The 27,382-nt window shown below is 38.1% G+C and overlaps 1 protein-coding gene across 1 annotated transcript; it reads left to right on the top strand.

Annotated features, from left to right (window-relative positions):
- Positions 1-637: 637 nt before the first annotated feature.
- On the top strand, positions 638-26,446 carry EMB (embigin). The gene is made up of 10 exons (XM_057371810.1): positions 638-883; positions 5,521-5,631; positions 9,115-9,198; positions 11,294-11,456; positions 12,641-12,729; positions 16,141-16,265; positions 17,190-17,472; positions 18,156-18,189; positions 20,072-20,145; positions 22,252-26,446. Exons 1-9 carry the CDS (start codon positions 799-801, stop codon positions 20,097-20,099), a joined length of 1,002 nt encoding a protein of 333 aa, XP_057227793.1. The 5' UTR covers positions 638-798; the 3' UTR covers positions 20,100-20,145; positions 22,252-26,446.
- The last annotated feature ends 936 nt before the right edge of the window (positions 26,447-27,382 follow it).

Consider the following 27,382-nt stretch of genomic DNA (forward strand, 5'->3'; position numbering starts at 1 on the left):
CAAGTAACAAACAGAAATGCATATAATGCATGTGACTGGGTCTACTAGGTGAGTACACACGACTACAGAAAAAAAAGAGTGAATAATTTCACTCAGCCATAATCAAAACCTGAGAAGCTTTTACTTGAAATGGTTCTCCCTGGGGACTCCTGTACAAGCTAGGAGATTTAGAAAAAGGGATGCAAAGGAGCCGCAGCTCCCATACAATATAACCCAGCTGCTCTGGAGCCAGTGACCCTCAAAGCTGGGCTCTCCAGATCACTAGGCAAAGGGCAGGGACAGTCTGGCTCTGCCCCGGGCAATCTGCTCCGAGCAAGCCCTGCCAGAGCCGTTGTTCGCCGACGGTTGCCCAGCCCAGGTGGTCCTGCAGCCACTGCCCCTTTGGGCCAAAAATAAATCCYGACCCAGTGTCCCTACCGCGGCCTGGAGGGTCTCCCAGGCAGCTCCAGCGCCAGGGCCTCGGTCCAATTAGCCACCGCTGCGCCCCCGCCCTTCCTCCTCCACATAAAGCGCGGCGGGCCGCCGCTGGGTACATCGTCCCGCAGCGGGGAGCGGTGGTGCCATCAGTGCCTTCTCGGGCTTTTTTTTTTTCCCTTTCTTTTTTGCCTCCTAATTTTTTTCCTGCGAGTAAATTTGGGACAGCTTTGCTTTGCTTTTGGCTCCTGTCGTTGCTGGAGGAGCCGGCTCTCCCGCAGCCTCTCCGGCCCGCTTGAGGCTTCCTGAGGCGGTGCAGCCCGCGGGGCGCGGAGCCGGGCCGAGCCAGGGCAGCGCGGCGGGAGTGAGCGCGGCGGGGGCACCATGCCTGCCGCCTTCTCCGGGCGGCGCCTGGGGCGGCTGCTGTTACTGCTGCTCTGCACCAGCCTCTCGGGCGGGAGCCCTGCAGGTAAATGTGAGCTCTCTCTGGGCCGGGCTCCCTCTGTGCCGGGCGGGCCGGAGCGAGGTGGACCGGAGCACCGCCTGGGAGCAAAGGTCCTCCCTGGTCCGCAGCATCCCCCCGGCTCTCGCGGGGACGTAGCGCTGCCCCGGCACGGCGGCCGCATTTCGGCCCTGCCTGGGAGCGGATGAGGTGTTTATCTTTCTCAGCGGTCCCGACCTTCCCCGGCGTTCTCGTGGGGCAGCGGGGACCCGCACTCGCTGTCCCCCGGCACCGGGGTGGTGGGCGGCTGCAGATGGGCTGAGCCACATCGGCCATGGACCGTCCCGTAGCCTCTGCACCCTCTCACTCACACACGGGTGGGTTTGTTAGCTCACAGGTGGGATTTGTTAGCTCACAGGTGCACTGCTGGGAAGATGAGGTGCTGCGTCGTATTGCTATCCYGCGCTTACCGAATAAAGCGTTTAATTTGGGGGGGCACTCACAGATTGATAGATTACATTATTAATACCTCACTGTGCCTAGTGGGTTGCGTTTTTAAACGTAGCATTTAAAATCCATGAAAAAAGATTTGAGCCTTCTGGGCCTCGTTTCTCCTCTAGTGGCTTTTAGCAGTTCAGGAATATGCCAGCTGCTTCTCAGGAAGTACGATCTTATTTCTAAAACTAGTAGATTTCTGTTAATCCTCTCTTTCGTTTTGAGGCGTTTAGGGGTAGTAGAGAATGGCGATAGAAGGAATTAACAGATTGCTGACGCTTGCTGTGCCGGGCGAGATTTTTAGTTTGTCTTGCCGAGGCTGATAGTTCTGTCCTATATTCGTGTTCATAGATATACTCCTGTGTGAACATCGGTGCTCTGACTTGAATTCACTGTGGTTTCAGTGCATTTTCACTATGTGAAATACAAGCAGTTTTCTTCTGCTTCTGTTGCACTTCCTAGTACCAAGAGGAGCAGCACTGCTTGCTGGGTGGTGGTAACTTGGGTAGAATTTCTAGTAGTTTCACATAATGTGAAAGGAAATATACTTTGCACTTCTCAAGTCTTGCTAAAAAGTGTATTTATATATGCAGTCAGAGAAAAAGCTACTTTGTAGATCTTAAATCTTCTTTAAAATACGTATGTATTTATGTACACAGACAAATCTCTCTTCTACCAGTTTACTTCATTGAGAAATTTTTTGAGTTTAAATGGCCTGATATTTGTAGGAATGTGTGAGTCCGTGTGTGGTTAATTGCCATAAGGTATTTATTTTTGATGGCTGTTACTGCCAAAAAAAGACATTGGTGAGATGAAAGCCTCTCATGAAAAGAAAAAAGACAAATTAATCAAACAGCAAAACCTTATTTGTGGTTCCAGAGGTTCCACAAATCTACCATCTTCCTGAAGTGATAGATATCATGCATGGTTTTGAGCAGATMCCAGAAATAAGCCACTAGTTTTGGTACTTTTCATCTGTATGGAGTTCCAGTCTTTCCAGACTTCTATTAAATGTTTTATAGCTGTACGAACTAGATAGGGAGGCATCGTACTGTGATTCCCATGATGATTTAAATGGAAAAAAAAATGGTCTACTCTTCCATTTGTTATTAAGTGAACGTGTATAAAGCTAGTCTAGCACAGGGACTATCTACACAGTTGCAGCAAGGGGAGTTCTTGTCACCTGGAATGAGAAGAGTTAAACTGTTCTCCATGAAAGTCCAGAAGCTGTGTGTTTTGGAGATGTGAGGGTTCTTAAAAATGTTTGCAGTAAAAGTAAGCAGAGGGAGTGGGTTATATAGTCTGCAGCTGGTCAGGCAGATGCTCCAAAATTCCTATTAGATTTTTATTTTGAGATAATATCTTGAATACATTTGTTTTGTTATCTTAGTCATGTAACTAGTTAATAGTTCTGCAAAAATGTGAACTATTGCTGTTATTTTACATTGAGTTAAGGGTAGTTTCTAAGAGTGTGTCACAACATTGTTCAGCGCTTCCTGCTTTGTTTGATTACATTTGTCTAATTTAGTTTGCAGCAAGCATTGCCAGATTGAATTAGGAAAAACAATCCTACCATATCTCATCTCTCAGCTTCTGGTCCTGAAGCAGTCAAGGAGCTCTTAAGTGTAGAGCACATCTCATTCCTTAGATACTTTGCTTTCAGGTTGCATTTTTTCTGGTCTGACCTGAGGGAAGGACTTTTATCAGGGTGTTTTGAAGGCCTTAGAGGCCTTGGTCCTCTGGTGCCTCTGGGGCATTAGGGGGTCTGGTGGTTTTGGTTTTGGATGCTACTGAATGCTTTTAAGCTTAAAAGGAGTGTGATTGATACTAAATTATACAGTAAAATAAAGATGTTAAACCAAAATGTATTTCAGCCTTTTTTTTACTCAACTGCTTTTCTAGCTGAAAGAGAGTAAATAGATTTTTAAGCCTGAAACTGCCCTGGTGATAGCAAGCATGGTACATCCATACTTTTTTACCCTGAAAATTTTGGCTGCCATATGAAGCAGAGATGATAAGGTACAAAACTAAATTAATGACATCATACTATTGTCTGTTCCTTTCTGCCTGGAAATCAAGGAAATGAGAGCTCTACAAGCTACCACACTATTGATTAAATCTAATGCAAAACAATTATAGGCTAAGGCAAGCAGCCATGACTCAATAGTTCGAGAAGTGGCTGCTTACATCATTGCCTGGCCTGGATGATGCTGCTCATGCAGTGCTGTCTCATCTTGATCTCCAGTGCTATTCAGCAAGTATATATGAGAGGAAAAGAGTGGTGCAATGCTATCTGTGTTCTATGTAGTTTCACATGTGGACAGGTACAATGAAAGATCTGGAAGCAGTGGTGACAAAAAATAACACTACTTGACTGTCTTCACTTGATATATGAATCAAGGAAGAAAGCCAAGATGAGAACCCTGTTAGTATGCAAAGCACGCTGCAGGTTATCTGCCTTCATTGCGGAGAGATAACAGAGCTGCTGTACAGCTCTGGCAGTGCCACCTTCTAAATTTGTCATCTTTGGGGATTTTAATTATTATGCAGGTGATCCATGACATACTTAGAATGCCTCAAGATGCTGCAGATACAAAAATTCATGGACCTTTCTTCAGCTGTACTATGAATGTCAGAAAAATAGTAGTTCTCCCTGCTCAGTACCTATATCAAGCAAAGAATTAAGGCTTATGATTGTCTGGGTCATAAGCACATCTTCAGAGCAGATTTCTGAAGTTTCTTGTCTGGGGGGGGGGGGTGTGTGCCTGGGAGGAAATAGCTGGCCATGGGACCAGTGGACTGATACGAAGATATATGGAAAAATAAAAGGGCTGTTGTTAAGAACCATTAATGCTCAATTTTTTAAGTCGTATCTTTTGACTACCTTGTTTTATTCTTCATCCGAAGTGGTTGAAGTATGATGGGCAGACTGAGACAGCAGATGGCGCCAACCTGGCATTAGTGTGATGAACTGTGTGCAGGAAGTGCCAGTGGGAGAATTTATGAGTTATCTATGCCTATAGGYGCTGAAATGGGATAGGAGTGTTAGTAGTATTAATTTGTAGGAAATGGCAGAGTGCTGACTTCTGCATGCCTTCAGCAGAAGGTGTTCTCAAGTTTGAATGCACTTRCAGCATGATGTAGGTTTTTGCTATTGATGTAAGAGTTGGACTGGATCTTTGTGGGTCTCTTCCAGTTTGAAGTATTCTGTCATCTGTGCATTTTTCCTGTCTTGGATGTCCAGAAGAGTTCATTATCCCAATCCCCCCCAAGATTTTAATTGCAAATGCAAAATACGTGTCCTTTTTTTCCCTGTGTGACTAACAGCTGAATCCTTTGAGTACTATAGCAGTAGAATATGGCCTGGAATACTTCTGTCAGTGAAGATAGTACAAAATTAACACTAGTTCTGTGACCCAAATGTGGAAATAGAAAGGAAGGAGGAAACATTGCCATTCTTGTAAATCAGCTAGATATCTTGAATTCTTAACAGAAGAGTGACATAACTAAGCAAGTCCTCTGCCTCTTCTTTGCTGTTCTTTTCCAGTAAAGAACATAAAGCAAACCACTAGAGTCTTAACTTTTATAAAAGCTGTATAACAGGAGGAGGATCAGATTTGCAGTGATATTAAGGAAAATGGAAATAATTGTAAGTATTAGATGTTTGTGTTATTTGATAGAGGTGTCTTCTTGTGTTGCTTGCCTAGGTATAAATGGAGGGAAAGGTTTGTTCATTGCATCACACTAGATTTGTAAGGTTATAATGAAGTCCTTATTCTATTGGAAAATCTGCTTATCTGTGTTAAAAATAATTGATTACTGTGAGTGGCATAAATGGTTTTTTAAGCCCATGAACAAGACCGGATTTAAATACCATTTATAAAGTTGCTGGAACATTCTGAAGAATGGTTTTGCCTGATTATGTGCTAACTATAATAAAAACTCTATACAAAAATTGGACATCAAATAAATACTGCCTCTGTTCTTCAATCTTTTCTTGCCTCAAGTGAACTGAAGAACTAATGAAAAATGGTTCTTGCGCATTTTTAATGTGTATGCTCAGAACTGGAAAAAATGGAGGMGAAAAACTGAAGTGAGGACATTCAGCTGGAATTATTTTCATGAATTARCTTTTACTAACCCAAATTTTCTTTAAACTTTTTTTTCAGATCCAGCTATGACAACACAAGATTCCAGTCAGACTCAGGTGAACTCCRTGACTAAGATGCAGGCTGGACTTAATGTGACTAAAATGCAAGCTGGACTTAATGTATCATCTGGTAATTGTTTTATTTCAGTACACTTAAAACTGTAGTACTTCTTCCTTTTCACACTTAAGTCTCTTGAAATGAGCTTGTGACTTCTTTGAAGAAACAGAAGTAGATATACCATCTAGGTCTTTTAAAGCCACTGCAAGCTTGAGTGTCAGAAATAATCACCAGGACTGGGAAAAGCTATGCAGCTGCCAGTTGTGTGACCTGCAGTAAAAGCAGTCAATGACCCTGGGAGGCTGGGCAGTGCCTGAACTAGCAACCATTGTAGGGGCGTTGTGTTTTAGCCTTTAGATTTGATAATTTTTAATATGGGAGCTTCTTACACCTATGTGTTAGCATCACTGTGCCTGCTAGCTTCAACTGTCTTCTTAATTATGGCTGTATCAAAACTGTTTGCTGTCCTTTATACCTGAATTGTAGTTTTGACAAGGAGCACAGAATAAGTTACAGGCTTTTCTGTATAAAGATCAGAGAATCAGAATTTTAGCACTGTCCCAAAGCTCATGTTTATTAATGCAAGTCAAAAATGAGCCAAGTTACATTTGTATGTGAACTCAAGTTCTGACAAGTTATTTCATCTACAAGTTGGGKTTTTTTTAAGATAATGGTATTTATCTGCTCTTTGTCTTCAGAGCTTTCAAACACAATATGAGAACTAGGAGTGCAATAGGTAATAGATTCAGTAACTTTCTCCATACATAAACATACACAGAYATAGATGAAGGATAGAAAGTGTTTTATGTCATATGACCTCATCTGAATRTTTATTTTCACTTTATATGTGAATTGAGGAAGAAGGTTAATATTAAAMTTCTGTTTGTGTTCAATACACTTTTAAAGGCTGTCTAGGTTTTTGGTAGCTGGATCTACCATATGAACTAGCACTGGTGCCTTCTGAATATATCATTGTGGTGGGTTTCAGTGAARAAGCAGGTGATGCATGTACCTGGCTGACATAAACTCAGGTGATCCGTGACAATGCTAACATGCTGTCTGAGTGTTGGGTGCACACAGGCAGGCTAAAATCTGCTAGAACTTTTCAGCCTTGACATATTATTTCCTGGATAAATACTAGGGCTAGTTTACTTCTCCATGGGGTGGAGATCAAAGCTTGTTGTGTTCTTGTCTAGAGCAATAGGACTTAATGTCTACGGCTAAGAGACAGCTTTGATTTCTCTGCTTACAAAGCATTTTGTACCACCAGTTGAGACTGACAACAGTCTCCTGTTAACACCACCAAATGGAATAGCCTGAAGCTCTGTTCTTCCATACCCGTGTTGCCTAAAATCAGGCTCACCTGAAACAGAGGCCGGACAAACTTAAGAGAATGAGAATAGACAACTTTAATACAGGCCTAACAGGCCTATTGGTACATTAGGGCAGACAAAAGCCTCCTGATCCTGAGGCTACGCCCAAAATGGAYACWGRGTCACGAGATCCTCACCTTTTGTAAGTTCTGTCTTATTAATATATTAGGCCTCAATTCTCCAATGATATCTTCAGGTCATGATGTCAACCACCCCAAACTTGCTCCTCCACCAATTCGCTGTTGTTTACATATTTTGAGGCTCTGAGGCAGTGAGGTGTCCTTGGATTCAGGCTCGGAAAGGARYTGTTTTGTCTAGAGATGTGAGAGCAGGAGCTTAGCACTGTACTAGAGGAGTACAAGAATACAGATGCATGAAAACATAGAAACTAAAATCCTAAGGCATCGCCCACCACGTTTTTACTTTATGTAGGTTTATTTTTACTTAAACTGAAGCTTGAGRGAAAGCATGAAAATGCAGATGGAGCCATGCAGAAGGTTGATTGCCTATGGCACAGAATCCTTGTGCTCTGAGCCTGACAGGATGTTTGCCAATAATTTGAAAATGCATGTAGTATCTGTTCTTATGCCTTTAGATGCAAACCCTAGGAGAGGCCTCCTCCATCAGAACCAGATCCTCTCAGCTGTAGTTCAGAGACGTGTTTAAGAGCTTTACCTGAGGTGAAATACCTTTCAGTATTTTATGCAAAGGAAGARAAGGAATTGTTCTGATGAGATCTAGGCTTTCAGAGGTTCTCTTTCTTCAGTGATCAATTTGGCCACCCAGTGCATCTCTCAGTGAGAAGACTAAAGATGTAGCCCAGTTCCTCTATCTTCTCAGTTGTGATTGGGGATCTTTACAGTCCATGAACATGAGAGATAATCAAGCCCTTTTCCTTCTACTAAAATGAGAATAATTTTCTTTTATAATGCTGTCCAACTAGGCAGAATCAGTCTCTAATTACTGTTCATATATTTCTGCAATGCATTATGAAATATCTGACAATAAAATTACTTTCCAAGCATGTAAAAGCACTTGTGGCTTTAAACATTAAGTGTGTCTATCAGGGTGCTGGTGGTGAAATCTATTTCATTCATCACTTAATTAAAGGAAGATTATTGTAGCCAGGCTACATCTGTTAGAGCTGTAGCTTATTAATTTGCTTTCTTTCTCTGCTCTTGAGATGCATGAGAACAAGTGATGGGAACAGGCTGTGCTTAGAGTTGCTCTCTCAAGCTTTGTAGAGCTTTATAAAAGATTTCATTATCTCTGAAGAATATGTAATCCACAGCCCTGCCAAATAGGAATTCTGGTGACCATATAACACCTTGTAAATGTAGGATTTCCTCACAAAAGGAAAAAAAAAATTTTTGGTCAGGCATATGATGGTTAATATTGATACCCTTTCTTTGGGGAAGGACATCGCCTGCTGTATTTCAGTTTTGAGTAGCAGTGAGGGTCTCCAACGAATATGTAGTGGATCACAAGGTGTTCTTGCCTCTGCATTCATTAAAGCAGCAGCACCTAGATTAGATAGGCTACCTTAGGCTTCCTGGCTGTGTTGTTAGATTGCAGTGACTTTGGGAATGGCAGCATTCTGTAGTTCTGAGGGGTTTTGTTGGGTTTTCTGGTGATTTTTTTTTGTGTGGTTTCTTTTTTGTTTTTTTTTGTGTTTTTGGTTGTTTTCCTTTTTGTTGTTTTTTTTTTTTTTGGTTGTTTTTTTGGGGTTTTTTTTTTTATTTTTTTGGTTTTTTTGGGTTTTTTGGGGGAGGTTAGGTTTTTTTGTTTTTTGTTTTCTAAAAGATTTTTCTGAAGTTTATTTTTCATTAACTATTTAAACGTTGTTGTAGTTCTATAGGTAAGCTGTATGTGACTTTTTGAATCAGGCTGTGAAATAGCTTACATTTTTAGACTAGTGACATTCACAATTGCAGCATTACAATAAAGGGAGAAACCACTACCTAACACAGCATAATTGCTGTAACAGCAACCCCACAACATTGCTGCCTTAAGACTGTGGCTGCTAACCCAGGTCTATAAAAGGATCTCCACACAAGTCAGCATTTGGCGAGGTCCATTTTCTCCCACTAGGTTGTTTATGATTAATAGCTGCRGTACCATATTGATACTGTCATGTTGATTACTTGTATAGGATGACATAACTCTGTTTCCCCCCTGTTAGGTCCTGATCTTGTCACAGAAGAGCTCAAGCCAGCAAGCAAGCAAGACAAATATAATGTCTCAGAGTATGAGATAGTCCTGTCTGGTGAGTATGTTATTTTTTTGTCTTCCAGTTATTTTATATTGAATATGAGTGCACACAGTCTTTTTTATGAATTCTAGAAGCATCTACTATGGCAAGTTCTTGGTAAAGTGAACATGTTAGCAGTGAGCACACTCATGAGCTCAGTAAAATAGAAGTGCATTTATGCTTTTATTAACCATTGTGTTCTAATAATAACTTCTTGCAGTGGAGAGTCAGGTTCCTACTTTTTTTTAAACCACAAGTAAAATGATTTAATAACTCTCTCTTCCTTCAAATCAATTGAAATTTTAGGTTTTTTTGCACTAGTGAATCCATTTGGAGAGACCACGTAAGCTAGGGTACTTGCTGAACAGCAGGTGTTAACTTAGCAACTTAAGCATGGAGAACAGGAAAAATAAATCTGTGCCTAATGTACATGTGAAGCTCCTAGTTGTGAAATAATACTCTAGAATTAATTTCTGGGATAGCTGGAAAAACTGATCTAACTGGAGTACCTCTAGAAGATTTGCAAGGTACTGGCATGATACTTTAAGGATGTAATTTTGCAGCATTTATGCTGTATTTTCTTCTTACAGGAAACTTAAGGTACTGTCTGTTTCCTGTTCTGGTACATGCAGTCTTGGTACAGGGATGCTCCAGAGGTCAGTCTTGCTATTGGTTAATCTTCAGCATCATCAAGTTTTATGTTCCATTCATTTAAAGGATGGATTTAGTTTTAAAATAATTGCAAAAGGGACAGATACTATTTTCATCTGATAAAACTTGCGCTATTGTGAAACCAATTGCATTTGTAAAATCACTTTGATCATAAACAACCTCAATAAGCTGAGTGATGCGTAGCTCATATGTTGAGCCTAATTGCTCTGATAAACGAGTTTCAATAACTGACTGCTCTGCAATGGAATATTGAGGTGTTGCAGTTCTAGGTTTATTTCCAGTTCRACAGATCTGAAGTATTTTGGCCAGGACTTGCAGTTCTGGACATGCCATTCTTGAGGTTGTAAATGTCCCTGCCAGACCCAGTAAAATTCACTTACTCTCTATCTGATGCTTTCACTTCAGCGAGACTTTGCTGCTGCTTAGCTATGACTTGCATCAATAGGTCAGTGAGCTGTATCTTAAAACTTCATCTTCTCTTGGAAAGCATGTGAGTTGTGTAATACAGCTACATGTTTTTGACAACCAAGTACTACAGGGTACGTCTAGGATTGAGGTGAGACATGGATAAATTTTCTTATTTAGATGTATTAGATGACTTAGCACACTTCTGTCTAGAAGGCTAGAAGGGATGACCGGCCAGTTATGAAATAAAAATAGGTAAAGCATTGGAAGTATTTTCTTATAAAAAGGTGTTTCTTTGGGTCAGCAAAGATATTTTCTGTTGATACCTACTTTTTGGATATGCTTATTTTGTGCTCATGAGCCTATGCTCGTGAAAAGCAGAAAACAGGTTTTTTCTACTGTATTCAAATATTTTCTTATTGTAATTCTACTGACTTGACARGAAGGTTAAGGCAACCCTAAATGGGTTTGAAGGTGATTTGATGTTAACTTGAGTAACGTTAGCATGAAAGGCCAGATCCAGTAATGTTAAGGTTGTGGATTTTACCAACAGCTTCCCTAGCCATAGGATATACCTGTGATCTTGCAGTATCATAAAAATCTACAACTGGCTATAGATATTTATGTCTTAACTCTTCTTAATAATATAATGTCAATAATATCGTTAATAATGTCAATATAGATAAAAAATACTTAATATTTTTTGCTTGGACTAAATTATGTAAAAGCKTAAGTCTGCATTGCTTTCAGTGTAATGAGTATATATGCTTCTATATTAGAGCCCTCTATGAAGTTTATATGCAAAATGGAGTATGTTACTTTTGTAAAGGCGTTTTTTAACTCAACTATGAGTTAAATAKTCTTAAGAAAATTACTGTGAAACTCATTTTATTGTTTTGGTTTTTTGCCATGGAGAGCATAAAGAGCACATGTATTCACCTGGAATCCTGTATATGTAAACACAATCTTGGATTTTTTTTTCCCAGAATGGGTAAATTTTAATTTTTATTAAATGTTTTTAAATTTCTGATAGGCACTTCATTGGAAAAACACGTCCCTGTGGGCAGTCCAACTAAAGTTGGACTGATCTGCAAATTAGATGAGCATGCTCCTTTGAAAAATCCTCAAGTGACTTGGAAAAAGGGAAGTGAAACAATCAGTCACACCACTAAAACTTGGAACAGCTGGAGCATCCAGTAAGTAGCATTCTTTACACTGTGATTTGCAGATTCTAGTGAGTTACCATGTTATATACACTGCCCAATGCTAATAATATATGTATTGGAAAAGGGCCAAATGCAAAACTTTTTAAATCAACATACTGAAGCTGCAGGAAGGGAGAAAGGTTGCAGGTACCTCAAGCCTAGAGGAGGAGCAGAACTCCTGTTCACTAGTGCTTGAAAAAATGTTTTTGTTTCTTTTTTTTTTTTTAAAGAACATAGAATAAGGAAACAGTTCCTTGAAATCCAGTAATTTTGTTCAGTAAGCGATGTAATAATCAGTCTGAGATTAAAATATTGTAGCAATTTCTCTTTCCACTCCCTAATTTCCCACATGCTCTTTTCCATCTCATTGCTTAGCAGAAGTCTGGAAGGCATCAATGGCCATTTTCTTTCCTTCATAATTAACAAAACATAGAATTAAGATTTTCAATAAAGATATTTTGAAGMTATTCTTAAGTCTGTCAAACCTCTACAGAAACGCAAAAAAAATGTTTTAGTAGCCTTTCTACAATTGATTATTGTTCTTTAGAATTAGGCTGTTCACACATCTCAGCTGGTTGGTCTCCATTTGATTTCTGTATAGCTTTAAGAGCAGTAATACTTGGATAAAATTTCTGTTATAGAAAATGCGTTGAAAATATAACTGTCACTTTTCTGATATTCCATATATGCAGCCATGTAAATCTTTTTCCAACTGCCAGTAAAATGTATAGATTGCCAGTGGAGAAGATGGTGGACTTCATTAGATGGAAGCTCTTTAAAACTCTTTATTTTATGTTGAGATTAGCAAGAACAAACTATTTAAGTAAAGCCCTACAAAGSATATGCTTCATAGTTCTCATGGAGAACCTGTATCTAATTTAGTAAGCTGTAGATAGTGCTGCTTAAAGGTGATTTTCTGTTAGCATGAAGGGTGAAAATGGTAATTTATGTTCCAAGATGAGCTTCTGGTCTTCGTTTTCTTAAAAATGTTACGCCACTTCTGCATTGCACTAAACCTGAATCCTAGTTTCAGTGATGGTATGTTCACTGCACTGTTACTAATCCTTACTGTTTTCTTTAGAATGCTAATTAGCAGTCACTTGTAGCAGTACAAGACGAAAGTATGCATAAAAGAGCAAATTGGTGATTTTTTTTTGTTTGCTTTTTTTTTTAAGAGTTACAGTCTCGGATAGGAGTCAGCTGGGAAGTTATATTTGTATTCTGAAAGGTGAAATTGAAATCAGTGCTACATTTCATTTGCAAGGTAATTTAATTAATTTGTATTTATTTAAAATTTTTGTTTCAGCTGAGCCACTTCAAAGCTATATTAGTATTCTTTGTGGATAGTATGGAAATTGCAGCTTAGTTTGACTAAGTAATGGCTAATATAGTCCAGCTAAGTGAGAATAGCTAACTATCGAAGTTTCTCTAGCATGGATAGAAGAATTTTGAGCCACAAACTAAAACCCTTTCTAAAAAAAAAATTAACAACCAAAAGGGCATGAAAGTCTACTTTTTTACCCTTGCTGTCTGATTTCCCCTTCCCTCTCCATATCTATGATATAAGTGAATACTCTTCACTTTCTGGGACATGGGAATAAAGGATGGTTTCTCAGATAAATTTCTTCAAAAAGTGGAACCAAAAACTTGAAGTTTGGTCTGAGGTTTGGTGTGAAAAGTGAGGTAGTAACTGGTAAAATGAAGGCGGGATTTTTAAAATTCCATTTCCATTTCTGAAATGCTACATTACTCCTTTAGTGCAACTTTTATTCTGTAATAGTACAAGAAGAACACCTAGAAGAGCAATTAGTGTTCTTCACTAGGCAGTATGAGTGCCCTTTCTTCTATTTTGTGTTCTCTTCTCCAATAATATTACCCTGGATGGTAGTACATGAAACACGTGTGGAAATGAAACTTAGAGAAGCTTCTGATCTTATGAATAACTAATGGGAGTTACTCCCTGCTCTGTTCCCACCATCCAAATTTTGCAAAGAGCAAGACAAGCATTTCATCTGTGAAGGCTGATGCATGAGAGATTCTCCCTGAACATGGGCTCTGAGAAACCCTAACTATTTGAGTCACTACTCTAACCTCAGCTAAACAAACCAGTGAGGCTCCCTAATTCTCAGTGCTTCAAGCTGCCTTTGTTCAGTTGGGTATCTGGTAATAGGACTTGAGGAAACTTGTGTGGGTTCAAATTTCAAATGTTGATATGTGCTTTCAGACTTTCAGCCAGTAGAGACTGTGGTACTGAATAAAGACAAAGTTGTAGTTTGTTCAAGCCTTTTAATCTCTAAAAAAATAATTATGTATTTTTCTTGTCATTGTGTGGGTAAAGTTTAGTTAAATAGCTAACCAAGTCTGTGTAGATGGAAAAAAGTCCAAGGAGACCTTATTTYTTTTCTTTGTAAGTGCACAATAGCTATTAAAGTGAGGTAATGACTCAATAGGAAAGTCATCTTTTCCAGAACAGTGCATCGGACTGGTTGATTTATTATAAGAAGATGGGAGAATTGCTTCACAGTGGTTGAATGCTGCCACTTCTGATGCCATAAAAAGTACTGGCTTGATGCTTTTTAAGATTAATGCAAGAGTGAAGGAAATGGGAAAGACAAGTCCTTGATTCTTCCAGTCAGTAATGCAGTGAGAATGATTCTCAAACTGAGATGAGTAATGTAGGTATAGACCCAGTGGCTGAAGTCATCACTGCTGTAACTGACTGCAATAGCTTTTCTACTAGGCAGTTTGGGATTTTTGGATGAGTTACCTCACCCTTCCCCCTGGTTCCTGGCCTGGCATAACCCCTCAGATTTTCAGGAGTTTTGTTTTTATTCAGGTTTGCAGATAACAGTGAGATCCTTACAGGAAGCTCAAGCTGATAAACATAGAGGATGTTCATGGTTATCATAAAGTGTTGTAAAATGCTGCTAAAAGAGTAGARCAGATTAATTTCTTTCCCCTGTGTTCAGGGATCCTTAGGCAGCTGTTGAGGTACAATGAAAGAGCTGTGGTTTTTAAAGCAGTGGCAATCTGACTGGTSTACATGCTCTGCTGACACCTGTCTGTCTCTTCAAAAGTTGGCTTTGTGCAGCAGAAGTATTTTGTCACTAAAYTTGGTGTCATCTACTTACAGAAATACCTGTGGCAATCCTTTCATGCATTCAAGGATTAACAGCTGTTACAGTGCCAGATCCCAGAACCTGCAATGGATATTCGTATTCTTAATGGATATTCATATCCTTAACCATGGTTAATAYGGTCATATGTATTGCTGGCTTGCCTACAGCTGAGCTTTGCCACTGATCAGCAAGGTTAAATCTCTGACTGCTACATAAGCTTGTTGTGTTGGGTATATTTTTTTTTTATCCCAACCTGCTTGTGTTTCCTCTTCTCTAAATCGCAAGGGAGATTGCAGCAGTAGTTAGAGAGGTCATCCCCTTTGAAGACAGTGAGAAGATATTGTGCCAGTGCTCAATTTAAACAATAGTGTTTAAAACATACGCATGGAGTAARAGAACTTCTGTAGTAGAGTCTTGATAGATGGTGCAGCAAATTCTAAGACTGAAAACAGTATTCCTATAAAAAAAATGGTTTTGTATGTATTTCTGGACAGGAAAGTTTCAATGGGCTTGAGAAGCAGTCTTTTTTTGGGAAAAATTAGTTCATGCTCAGCAAGACAAGAAGGGGAGAGGACAACAATAATCTTAGCTTGTGTCAAATTGTTCATTATAACTGATGAAAGCAAATACTTGGCCTGTTTAGTCTTGTTTGATTAATAAAATCTGGATTATGTACTGGATCTGTACTTACRAAGTAGAGCAATGAAACTTGAAATAAAATTTAAAAACAAGTGGATCTGAGGAAAGCATTGGTAAACATCGTAATAAAGAGGGAAGGGAGGGGGAAGGGGCAATACATACTTCAGCATAATGTATTTGCTAAGTTCTAAGACTATCTGTGGGATAGTCTCAATACATTTAACAGCTTTTCTTCATGCTTTCGGAAGCCTGTGGGGCACCTACAGTTACAATGGCTAGGAAAAGTAGCTCAAAAGTTAAACTGATGTCTTGTTTCTTGTTGGCTATGCTCTCTCCTCAGCTAGGTAGGACTAAAAGTCCATTTTAATTGYGTGTACCCAAAAGTCATTGCATCAGCTCAGAAAATGTTTGTAACTACAAATCTCTATCAATCTGCAGTTTTTTTCTTAATTGCAGGAAAGTTCTCTGTATTTGCAACTTTCTAGTCACATTGTGGCTAGAATAGACTTCTAACAGTTTCTGAGGCTGAGTGAAATTGCAGGGAAATTATGTTTGTTTCTAGTGTACTAGAACTGAAGCATGTAGCTTGCAGCTGTCAAAGAAGGGAAAGAGGAAATGGGCAAGGGTAGAAATAAGTCTGCTTTTTTCACATTATATCTGGTATTAATGGGCAACTTTCAAGATCACACAGCAACTAGGAACAGGATTTCTCTAGGCTTCTTCACAGCTTATATATCTGAAATATCAGCCTGAAATGACTCCTCATTTTGTATCATGTCATGAATTATAGAATCATGAGGGTTGTAAGTGGAGAAAGGGAATGGGTTACTATAAATGAATACCTAAATGTACTATTTTGTAACAGAAATAAAAATTCTTCAAGTGATAAACACAAGTTTTGTTCTCCTTGTTCTTAGTACCACATATTGAAGGAAAAGAAAAACCCATGATCGCTTATGAAGGAGATATAGCTGTATTGCTTTGTAAAACTGAGCTTCCTCCCAAGTCTTGGACCTGGTATATGACCAATGGAACTGAGCTGGTAAGGTCTCCATCTGTTGGCCAGGCAAAACAGTGTGACAAAAACAAGTACAGATCCTTTGTAAAGTATAATGAGTCTTTACTGCAAGCTCTACAAATTGCATTACCTTAATTTTAATGTAAATCTGTGCATGGAAATGGATAAAAAAAATCTGATATTTACAAGTATTCATTGTGACAGGGATGTAGTTTTTTGTTCTGGTTTGTATGATGTTTCTTTTTCAAAAAGGCCCTGCCATACTCCAACAAAAACAAATGAGGTGAGTCTTGAGAGACTTTTTTTTTTACTGGTAAATTTATGCTTAAATAAATACTGCTTAAATCTTGCCACTGGGTACAAAAATAGTTTTACAGGGGGACATACTTTGATCTGTAAGATGTGGTTTGACCCTTTACTTCTTCCAGGTAYAAGTAATTCTATTTCCTAGCCTTGTGACCTATCTATGAAAACACTTCGTTTTAGCCCTCTTCTGAGGGTAGCTGTCAACTGAGATGAGGTAATTCTGTCTGCTTTACACTGCTGGAGTTTAGCACCGACTTGTAAGATGATCAGCATATTTCCCAGTGAAGCAGAGTTGCTTGTTCACCTTCCTTGAAAGTGGGTATTTTGGGTTGTGGTGAAATCTGTGCGTAAGATTTGTCATTGGAGAGTTAACAGAGACACAGATACATTTTACCTGCTGTTAAATAAACTAAAACAGGTCAGACAATGTGCCTTCTGAAAGTCTGTATTTTTCTCAGGTGAGTCTAGAGGAAGCTGGGGTGTCTAGCTAAAATAAACCCTTTCCTTTAAGAAGGGCTAATTGTGCTTCCCAACTTTTGTTCCTGACTGATTGTGCATATCTATAAGAGCTGTATGTTGATGATCCTTTTGATTAAACACCTTATCATTACATTAATAAGACTTGCAATATATTTTTTTCAGATTCCCATTGATCCCTCTTCACACAGAGACAAGTTTCGAATTAAGAAACAATCTGCCACTACAAACCGTCTGAAGATATATAAGCTCACCAAGAAAGATGCTGGTGTATATTGGTGTGAAGCTGCTTTTGAATTAGGGAACAGTAAAGGGAGGTTTGAACTGAAAGTTCTGTCCATCATGGCACCTCTCAAACCCTTTCTAGCAATTGTGGCTGAAGTTTCTATTCTTGTAATTACTATTTTCCTTTATGAGGTGTATTCGAAAAGGAAAGAAAAAAGTGCAGGCAAGTTTTGGTGGGGTTTTTTTTCTGGTTGGTTGGTTTGGAGTTTTTTGATCAATTTCCAGCTTTCTGTTGAAATTACAGTCAAAGGTAGAAAGGTATGACCCATAGCACTTMATGTATGAAGTTCAATGTCATTTTCACATCTATTTCTGATAACATTCTTCCTTCTGAAAAAATGCAGTATTTTAGATCTTTAAGTCTTTTCCATGAATCTTGGTGGATCAAATGCGAAGAGCTTTCAATAAGCAATACTCGTCTGTAGAGGGTTTGATATAATACTTGTTTTTTTTTCCTTAATGTATTAGGGAATTTGGAGGCTATAATTTTTGGGGGAATGCTTAGGAATGGGAGCAGTTCTTAGTAGTTTTGATGGGAGAAATTTCTTTAAATAAATTTAGTAAGAAGGAAAAATGCATCTAATGCATGTTATCTATATTTTAAAATGCAGACATACATAAACTATTGATATAATGTGATTTGTATTAAAATCATATTAATAAAAATTTATCAAAATAAGCTTTTTCACAAGCTTGGAGGTAATTCCCTTGAATAGATTAGCAAGTACAAATTTAAGAAAACAAATGCAAATGTAAGATTTTGTTCCAATTAAACAATGGATAAAGGTACTAAACAAATTTTGTATTGTTTGTTACATTGAGTCTATACTTTTTTCTGTTCTGCAGAAGGTGAAAGAGAGTTTGACCAAATCGAGCAACTGTAAGTAAAAAATTACTGTGGTTCAATATTTGTTCTTACATGTATTGGTGTTGTATAAAATTGTACTTGTTGATCCCATTGGTAAGGGGGATGATTGTGAATGTGAAACTACAATTTATCCTTTTCTTTAGGACTTGCTAATTCCAGAGTGAGCAGAACACTGTTTTCCACTTGGTATTGATTTTGAGATTAAGATTTTAAAAAAAATTTTAAATTACTTTTTTTTTTGTGAGAGCACCGTGTGTCCTCAATATAAGCTCATTCTAGAAGAGTATAACTGTGGAAATAACTTCAAAGTGAAATGTAAGAGGCTTTGAGTTCTTTTCAAAGTATAATTGTTCATATTAACATACATTTGTCTCCCTTGCATGTGGTTCAAGCCCTGACTCTTGTTGGTAAGCCTGTAGTGGCTGGAGTGTTGAGAGCTGGYATTACTGGCTGTTTAGGATGATGTATTTCTATTCCATAGGCTTGCTTGCTAAAATATGCTATACTTATGTCTCTATCTCTCCTCCTGGTTCACCTGTTCAGCTTGTCAAGAGGAAAGTCGCCTAGCAGGTCCTCATTTTTGGATGTGTCTGGTCTATTCTAGGTTTTGTCCTGTGGTTTGTTCTCTGCTCCTGTGTTTGCCTCCCTTTTTTTTTCTGAATAACATAAAAAAAGCTACTGAAAGTAACATTGAAACTAGGGAAAATGACACTGAAATTCATATATGAAGTGCTGTAGGTCATACCGTTCCTCCTTTGGCTGTAATTTTAACAGAAAATTGAAANNNTTTTTTTTTTTTTTTTTTTTTTTTTTTTTTTTTGCTACAGTGACCTTCTGTGTTTCGTTGTTTTGTATTCACTTTCTCATTCCTTTTTTCAGTGCTAGATGAAAATATATTTTGGTGCTTTTCCACTTACCTGAATAGACTTCAAGCTCTAATTCAATTACAGTATAAAGTGGGAGTATGTCTTGGGAATGTGGTATTATGTTACACTGCTGACTGGGGATATGTCTTGGGTTGCAAATTAAATAATTGTCTTTATTGAACAGCCATGCTTCTCATAAACATGCTGAAAATACGAGGATGGTAATACAGAATAGTGCACAAAAATAATGGGTTTTGTGCTTGTGGGATGTGGTTCTGTTCAGCTGCTGCATTTTTATTGTGGARTTCTTAGATAAACACATTTGAGGAAAATTTATTTAACCGTGTACCTCCCCGATTTCAAGATCTGAAAGTTACTTCAACTATTGGCTGTTTAGAAGATGGATTTGTGTACCAGAGAGTGCCTCCAAGGGAACACGTCTGGTCTGTTRTGTCAAAGGATGACTAATGCAGCTGTACTTGGTTGATGAGGCTATAATTAAATGTCACATAAAACAGTGAATTTAGGTGGGAGCCTAGTGAATCACTAGAAACTTTTTTTTTTAGCAAGAGAACTTTTATTCAAAGTGTTCATGACCCACAGCATGATAGCTAATTGCAATAATTCCAGAAGGACCAGTCATAGGAGTGTTTCATCCCACGTTCTGATGATGTTGAGCTATGTGTTTATTGCTTATATATTACTTGAGTATCCATTTTATATGCAAATTTTATGTATTGAATGAAATAATGTCACAGCAGTCATTCAAGAGTGCTGTTAATGGCCTAACTTCTGCCCAGAATTTTGTGGGATGTTTGGGTGAGATTTAGTTGAGCCTTCACTACTGAGTTGGAGGGCTTCATGACTTAATATTTTGGTTTTTTTAAATTTCTCCTAATCTCTTTTCTTCACATGCCAAAAGAACAATAACAAATGCATTTGAGATGTAGTTTGTGGAACTGGAGTGATTGTGCTATCTATCACTTAGAACTCTTACTGAGTCTTGGAATTTAACATCTTTCTTACAGTAAATCAGAAGAAGACGTTGCTGCATAACTCGGTAATTGGAGGCAAAGAAGGCTTTAATCTGGTTCYATGAAAGGTAAATAAAGAGGTGAAACAGAAACCAGAGTTTACTTTCTTCTTGAACGGCCTAATACTGCGACRAAGAAATCCACTGTGCTATCCCAATCTTTTTTTTTTTTATGTGGAAGCAACATAGTAATTAAATTAAACCATTGTTTAGGTAAAGTCAAACAAGAAAGCAAGTGCATATTATTTTAACTCAATTCTATTGCCATTATCGTTATGATTTACTAGTTGTTCTAACCTATGCAATCTTTAAAATGTAACCCAGTTTAACCTGCTTATCTCCTGATCATGAAAGAGTCCAATGAATGCCAGGGTAGGTGTTGAGATGAACAAGAAGTGCCTCTGTGTTCAAAATAGAGCTCTTTCTGGCTATATTTTGGGTGTCAGTTGAGTTTACAGAGGGAGGATTCTCATGTAATAGCAAGAGGGGAATGAGACAGTACTGGAGAGATGAAGCAAGGGATTAGAGTCTGGGAAAGAAGCTGAGCTTAATGGATGGTGCTTGAAGGGATTAGTTGTAAAATAAGGAAGCAGAGGGTGTGTACCCCCATGGAAGCTATATAACGAACTTCCCGATTCTCTACCCTGTTCACAGTCTGATTATAGGCTGTTTCTACTTAATGCCATCTGGAAATGCTTATCAGATGATGGTCTGTCAGTTGAGGACCCATGCTAGACACTCTTGTTTCCTTTGTGCATCTGGCACCTCAACCTCTGATCTGTAGATGAGAGATGTGGATGACTTTGCATTCATGTCACTGCTGATTTATCCTCACCACAAGCCATCAATCCAAGTAAAACTTGTTAACCATATCCATTGTTTTAAAGAACAGAAGGGGACATACCAGAGTTCACATAAAGAGAGTAACAACTCAGGAAATGATCCAGGACAAACACTTTCCAAGGTTGTATTGTCTTTTTTTCTCTTGGGATTTAACCCCAGCTGATGACTCAGCCCTATGCAGCCAGTTGCTTGCTCTCTCTGGTGGGTTGGAGGGAGAGAATCAGATGAGCTCCAGGGCTGAGACACAGACAGCTTAAGAAAAGAAAGCAAAAGCTGAAAATGTAAGTAGAGGAAATGCTTTCTTTCCTGAAATAAGTTTCTGTTTCTTACGGGCAGGCAGGTGTTCAGCCATCTCCAGGAAAGAAGGGCTTCATCATGCTCCAACATGTGTAATAACTGCTTGGGTTAATTAGGAAAACCAATGCTATGACTGTGAATGCAGGTCCCCTCCCCAATTTTCCTTCTTCCCTGAGCTTTACATATTGAGCCACATAACGTATGGGATGGAATATCCCTGTGATCAGTAGGGGGCAGGTGCTCTGGCTGTGTCGCCTCCTTGCTGGTGAGGAGAGGAAAATGCCTTGTGACTGTGTAAACACTACCAGCAATACCTAAAACATTTTTATGCTATCAACACCATTTCCAGTGCAACAACTGTACCAGCTGCTGTGAAAAAAAATTTGTCCCTATCAAAACCTGCAGATGAGCGTACAAGAATTTATTTCATGTTTCATTTGAGGTTCCATTCTTGCAAAGTTTTTTTGACACATAGCACTCAGTAAATTAGGATTCTTCTCTGAGAATCACGTGCTTTGTCTTCATATACAGCATCAAAAGTTTTAATGTCTTAGCGTGATAAATGCCAGTTGCTCAATATAACTCCCTGAAAGGAGGTTGTATTAAGGTGGGGTTAGGTATCTTCCAAGTCTGAGTGATGGAACAGGAGGAAGCAGCCTCAAGTTGCACCAGAGGAGGTTTAGACTGTATGTTGGGAAAACTTCTTCACTGACAGTGTCCAAGCATTGGAACAGGATGCCAGGGAAATTATGGTATTGTCGATTCCCGGGCATGCTCAGCAGGTGTGTAGATGTGGTGCTTAGGGGTATGGTCTACTGTGTTAAAAATGCGGTGTGCTGAGTTAACAGTCAGACTTGATGGTCTTAGAGGTCATTTCTAACCTAAACGATTCTATTATTTGATTTACAGATTGGACCATTAAAAAAAAAGGATGTATTAATCAGAATGTTTATTTTCAAACAGAAACGCGGAAAAATACTAAGCAACAAAGTAATAGAATTCATATTATAATGAAATGTGTTTATTTTATTGCAGGAGATTTAAGCCAACAGAAGTGAAATCATCACAAACTACAGAAGACGTATGCAGCTATGCATTTCAAACATTTGCTATGTTTTGAAGTGAAGTCCTTTCCATTTGAGAAATAAGATGCTTTTTAATAGCTCTGAAATCACTCATTTTATACAAATGGTGACACAATATTCTACATTTAGACCTTTATCTGTAACACTGTTTGTCATTTTACTGCTAGTAGGTTGTTTTTTACATGATTAGTTTTACTGTTGGTTTATGATTGGTCTCTTTGATTTTTATCTCCTAAATTGGAGCTAGCATTTTGTTCACTGAATAAGTGGTATATGAGTGGGCATATTATCTGAGTGTTATCAAACTGGACACATAAGATCAGAAAAGTATTTCCACCAAAGAAAATGCATTTTACTAGCTGATGAAGCAAATGTGATGCAGCCGTTTTTACCAAAGAAGTGGTGAAAGGGGAATCTTTATCAGGACTCAAATAAAACATTAAGACAGTTGCAATTTACTCTGAATAGAAAAATACCTTAATTCTATTTGTTCTTATCTTCGTTGGGAGTTCTACTGTATTGCAGTCCTTAGTAAGCTAAACACTTAGACACTCTACAGCTCAGATATTTCAGAGTAGATGAAAGAAGTAATGGGGATTTCAGTACCTTCTCTGACTGTAACTGCAATAATTCCTTTTGCTTGAACAAATTACTGCACTCCCTGGGGCTGCAATACCAGTTTGGTTATTTTCATTTATACAGAATGCTGAATTTTCAGGAGTATGCCTGTGTATGCTTCTGTTCATACATACTGTCTACTTGGTACTTCTACTTCTTTCAGCAGACTACTGTTTCTTAAACTCCTTGCAAAGTACAGAGTGGGTCTAGAGCAGCTAAAATTTTCAGGGTAATAGGGTAAAGCAACATGAATGCTACTATTTCTCTTACACAAAAATTGTAACTTCCGTTAATGACTTAAGGTACTGCTTTAGAAGAGTGAGTTGCCGTAATAACATTTATTTACATTATCTGTTCAGCAACTGAAGAATGTTCAGCTACTTAGAAAACAGCTGGTTGTGTTAGTTGCCTTTGTTTGAAATAATTAAAACTTCTATTTTGAGGGGAAGAAGTAGTCTTCAGAAAAATGTCTTTTTTCAATGAAAATGTRAGGAAAAAGGCAACATTTGTAGACTCCCTAAGAAAATGAAAAAATATCTAAACAATATTTTGTACCGTTTTTCTTTGAACATAAAGGAATGCAGAAAAAACGAAACAGATAAAACAGATTTAATTACTTTTCTTTATTTCTTCTCTTATGGGTTTGAAAAATACCAGAAATCCTAGCATTGGTTGTTTTGTTAGAGATGGGTGACAAAATCCAGTCTGATGTATTCTTTTGTTTTTCATAATTAAATTTCTAGTATTAAGAACTAGAAGATAAGGTCCAAATAAGACAACATTAGAAGTATATGAGTGTTATGTGATTGACTGTGAGGAGTGAACACTGATAAAGATTCCCCTTGCTCAGACACTGTGCTTACTGTATTTTGCCTTGGAGTTTCTATGCACTATAAAAAGCAGAGTTTTTTATATGAATTTCTCATTGTTATAATGGTGTTTTTATTGTAGCAAGTAAATCTTGGCAGTTTTAAAAGGTTTACTTCTTATATTGTTTGGCACATTTTAGAATTTGTAGTAATTTGTTTCTTGTTGGTAGTTGAGTAGTAAAAAAGATAATATTTCTTAAAGATCTAAGAATTATATTCTGAATAAAGCAGCATTTCATATATTTTGCAGTGAAAATGAGGTTAGCTGCTGTCTGGAAAAAAAGCCCACCACTTACTCAGAAATGGTAATAACATCTTTTTGCCTTCACTTAGCATTCCTACCTAATCTTGCTGTTCGGGTATGAAGTCTTGGTCAACATAGGCAAGTCATACAAATAGCAGGCATTAGCAGAGAGARCCTTGGTTAAGCGTGGCTTTTAGAAGCTGCCATCATAGATCAGATTGGCTGCTGAGACTGTAATTTTTCCCTGACCTACCTCTCTAGCAGGTTCTGCTTGCTTTGTCTGYAAGGGGTTTGGTGTTTATTTTATTTTATTATTTGGTGTTTATTATTAGTGAGTTGATATTCATCATTGTAAGTAGTCTTACTTTGTGCATGTTCTCCTAGGTTTAAAATCTTTTTGGGCTGCCCTGCAGAGGGGAATAACAAATAATATTAAATGGTAATTATTAAATAATTGGCATAATTGATGGTCAGCTTCAAAGGGGTAAACCCTACTTTTGTTTGTCCAGGTACCACAAGGGGCTCTGGAACTCCTGAAATTTATCTTTTGAGAAGTATATGTTGTGTATATTCAAAACATTCCTATTGCAGTTCATTTGTGATCTTAGCTTTGAATGGAACAAAAATTTCAACTTCAAAAAACCCTGTAGCTCCAGGCAGTGGTGGGATTTTTTTATTTAATTCAAGCTAGGGGATAACAAATAATATCCAAAACAATTCTGAAGCTATTTCCTTCAAATAGCAATTGGATCTTAAGTATATCCACAAAACCTTAAATAATTTACTTACATGGGTAGACTGAGTGCAACCACTWCTGCTGTTTGGCAAATCTTGTCTTCCAAGATCAAAACCTTTTCTTGCAAGGGGGATATTTTCTTGGGTTCTAACCAGCAAAAGCCTTATCCATTTCTTAGAGGAAAGGGTTGAAATCTCTAAAAGAATCCTGGAGGGCTATTTTCTTATACTTCAAGCTGCTTCACTGCAAATTGTTCCTGCTCTTAGATCCAAAGTAGACACAAGCAGCTGCAAGACCAAATTCCTAGTGAAGATGGATAGATACTAGCAGAGCTGCCAAATTGGGGATTCAGARCTGTATTAATATTTCTTTAGGATAGAGATCTACTAGTTACCCTCCAGTGGATCAATACAGGTGATAGGCTGTAGGTCCTTTGACACACTTAATGTGGAGAAGAGAGGGGGAAGATTCATTAGTTGCTTCTAAAATCAGCATCCATGTGCCTCTAACTCTTTTCAGGCAAAGAAAGTGAGGTTTATATTCTGCCTTTAAATTGTGCCTCAGAACTTTTGAATGGTGACTGCTGAGCAATGAAAAGAAACTGATTGGTAGGGGAGGTTTTTGAGATGAATGATCCCCTCAGTAGTCTGACCGCAATTAGCCACACCATGATTCAATGAAACTCCCCCAAAATACCAAGGTGCAGATGGTAAGGAAGCAGCCACTTAAGAACAGTGTAGGGACGTGGGAAGGAGGTACATTTTGTTATTATGTAGGGGTCCTGAGGTACAGACAGCAGAAACTGACATGACTTGCAATTAGGTATGTACAGGGAAGACTGAATGTAAATCTGTAGGAGAAAATAYGTTTTCATTTGTACCACTCAGAGTGTGTAGGAAGTACTGTGCAGCAGTTGAAAACAATCTGCCGTTGCTGACACTTGGACAGACGAAAGCACAAAGCCAAATGAGATGTCTGGTAMGAGAACTAGAGGTTATATGCTTAGAAGATACTTCTCTGCTAGTTTAACAGTTTTGTAGTCTTGTTACTTCATTATGCTAGAATGTRCATACATAATTCTTTGTGAAAAAATAAACCAAGTTCCAAACTTTACAACTTCCGCTGAAAGTCTTGATTGGCAAAACTTTACTGTTGGCAGTTGAGTTCATTGTTGTACTTGCATGATGCTTGTTCTATCATATCCAAAATTACTYCCCTACAGAAACTTAATCTGCTTTRTTTTTGCAYTCAGCTTTATATTTAGCCAAAGAAAGATTTTTGGTTTGTTACTTATGGTAATATTTCTATCAACTGACTTGCTGAATTATTTTCAGATTGACATTAAAAGTTAACAGTGCCTTGAAGGAAGAMATTTATCATAGTTAATTTTGCTTTTCTCTTTTGCAATATGCTTGTTAAAAGTTTTCCTCTGAAACTTGACAGCAAAATCTGTTTTACTGGTGGAAAACTTAAGCCTAATGCTTTTTTCATGTTTGCCTTATTTTACATTCTGATTTTATATTCTGTGCTCACTCATGAGTCTCATTGTATTGCTTAAGCAAATGGAAATAACCTCTGTTTGTTTGATGTGTATCAGATAATGAGGATAGTAGTTATGAGTAGTGTGAATTGATTTGTGTACTTTGAAATAATTCCAATAAATTTAACCATAAAGTGATTGTAATTTAGTGTCTGGTATCTTAGAGAAACAAAATTAGACACCCTCTTCTTTTTTTTTTTTTTTAATTATTTTTTTTTTATTTTTTTAAAYKCTCACATCCCTAGACCCAAACTGCTCATTTAGATCTGTAACCTTCTACATGGAAATTCCCGAAGGTAATTTCTTTTTAAATGCACATAATCCATCTGGCCTAGATTAATCCTTACTAATTTGGACATACAAGTTACAAACTTGCATCCATTGTTTCCTTGTTGATGGGACATGGTGCTAACGATTATCTTCCAGTATAAAATAAATAGTAGCCTAATCAGATCTGGATTAAGCAGGATAGATATCAGCGTGTATCAGTCTTAATTTTTTTTATAAAGCACAAGATATCAAAATGTATTTCCATGGTGTTTGTATTCCCATGAAGACATCTCTGCACTTGACTTGGAAATTGAAATATACACTCTTTTTCCTTGCAATTGTAATTTGAACAAAGACCTAAGGGCATTACATTGGGTTGCCACCTTTTATGATCATAAAGGCATAATAGGAGTTTTTGTTAGTGCCTATGCTGTTTCAGCAGTGTTAAGCATCCTTGCTGATTGCTCTCTTTGCCAGAAGCATTCAAGTGAGATAAATTAAGTAAATCATACAGTGGCAAATGTRTATTTGGTCCCCTTTTCACAGTTACTTTGATTGTGAGCTTGTTTCAATAGGGAGTAGTTTTTCCTAGCACAGGACAGTTACCAGGCAGGCAGACCTTTGCAAGGGAGTAGAGTACAATTTCCTGTATTTCTGCCACTTGGAGTTGTACAGAAAGACTAAAGCTAACAACTACCAATAAGTGGTTCCATCCTAAGTYGATATAGGATATACAGTCAAGACCAGCTGGTGGACAAGTGGGAATCCAGGTGCTTTAAATACCAAATACTTCTCTATTGTCCT

The sequence above is a fragment of the Malurus melanocephalus genome, unplaced genomic scaffold, assembly GCF_030028575.1.
Source record: "Malurus melanocephalus ecotype Western Australia unplaced genomic scaffold, MMel_1.1 scaffold_158, whole genome shotgun sequence".
Lineage (NCBI taxonomy): Eukaryota > Metazoa > Chordata > Aves > Passeriformes > Maluridae > Malurus > Malurus melanocephalus.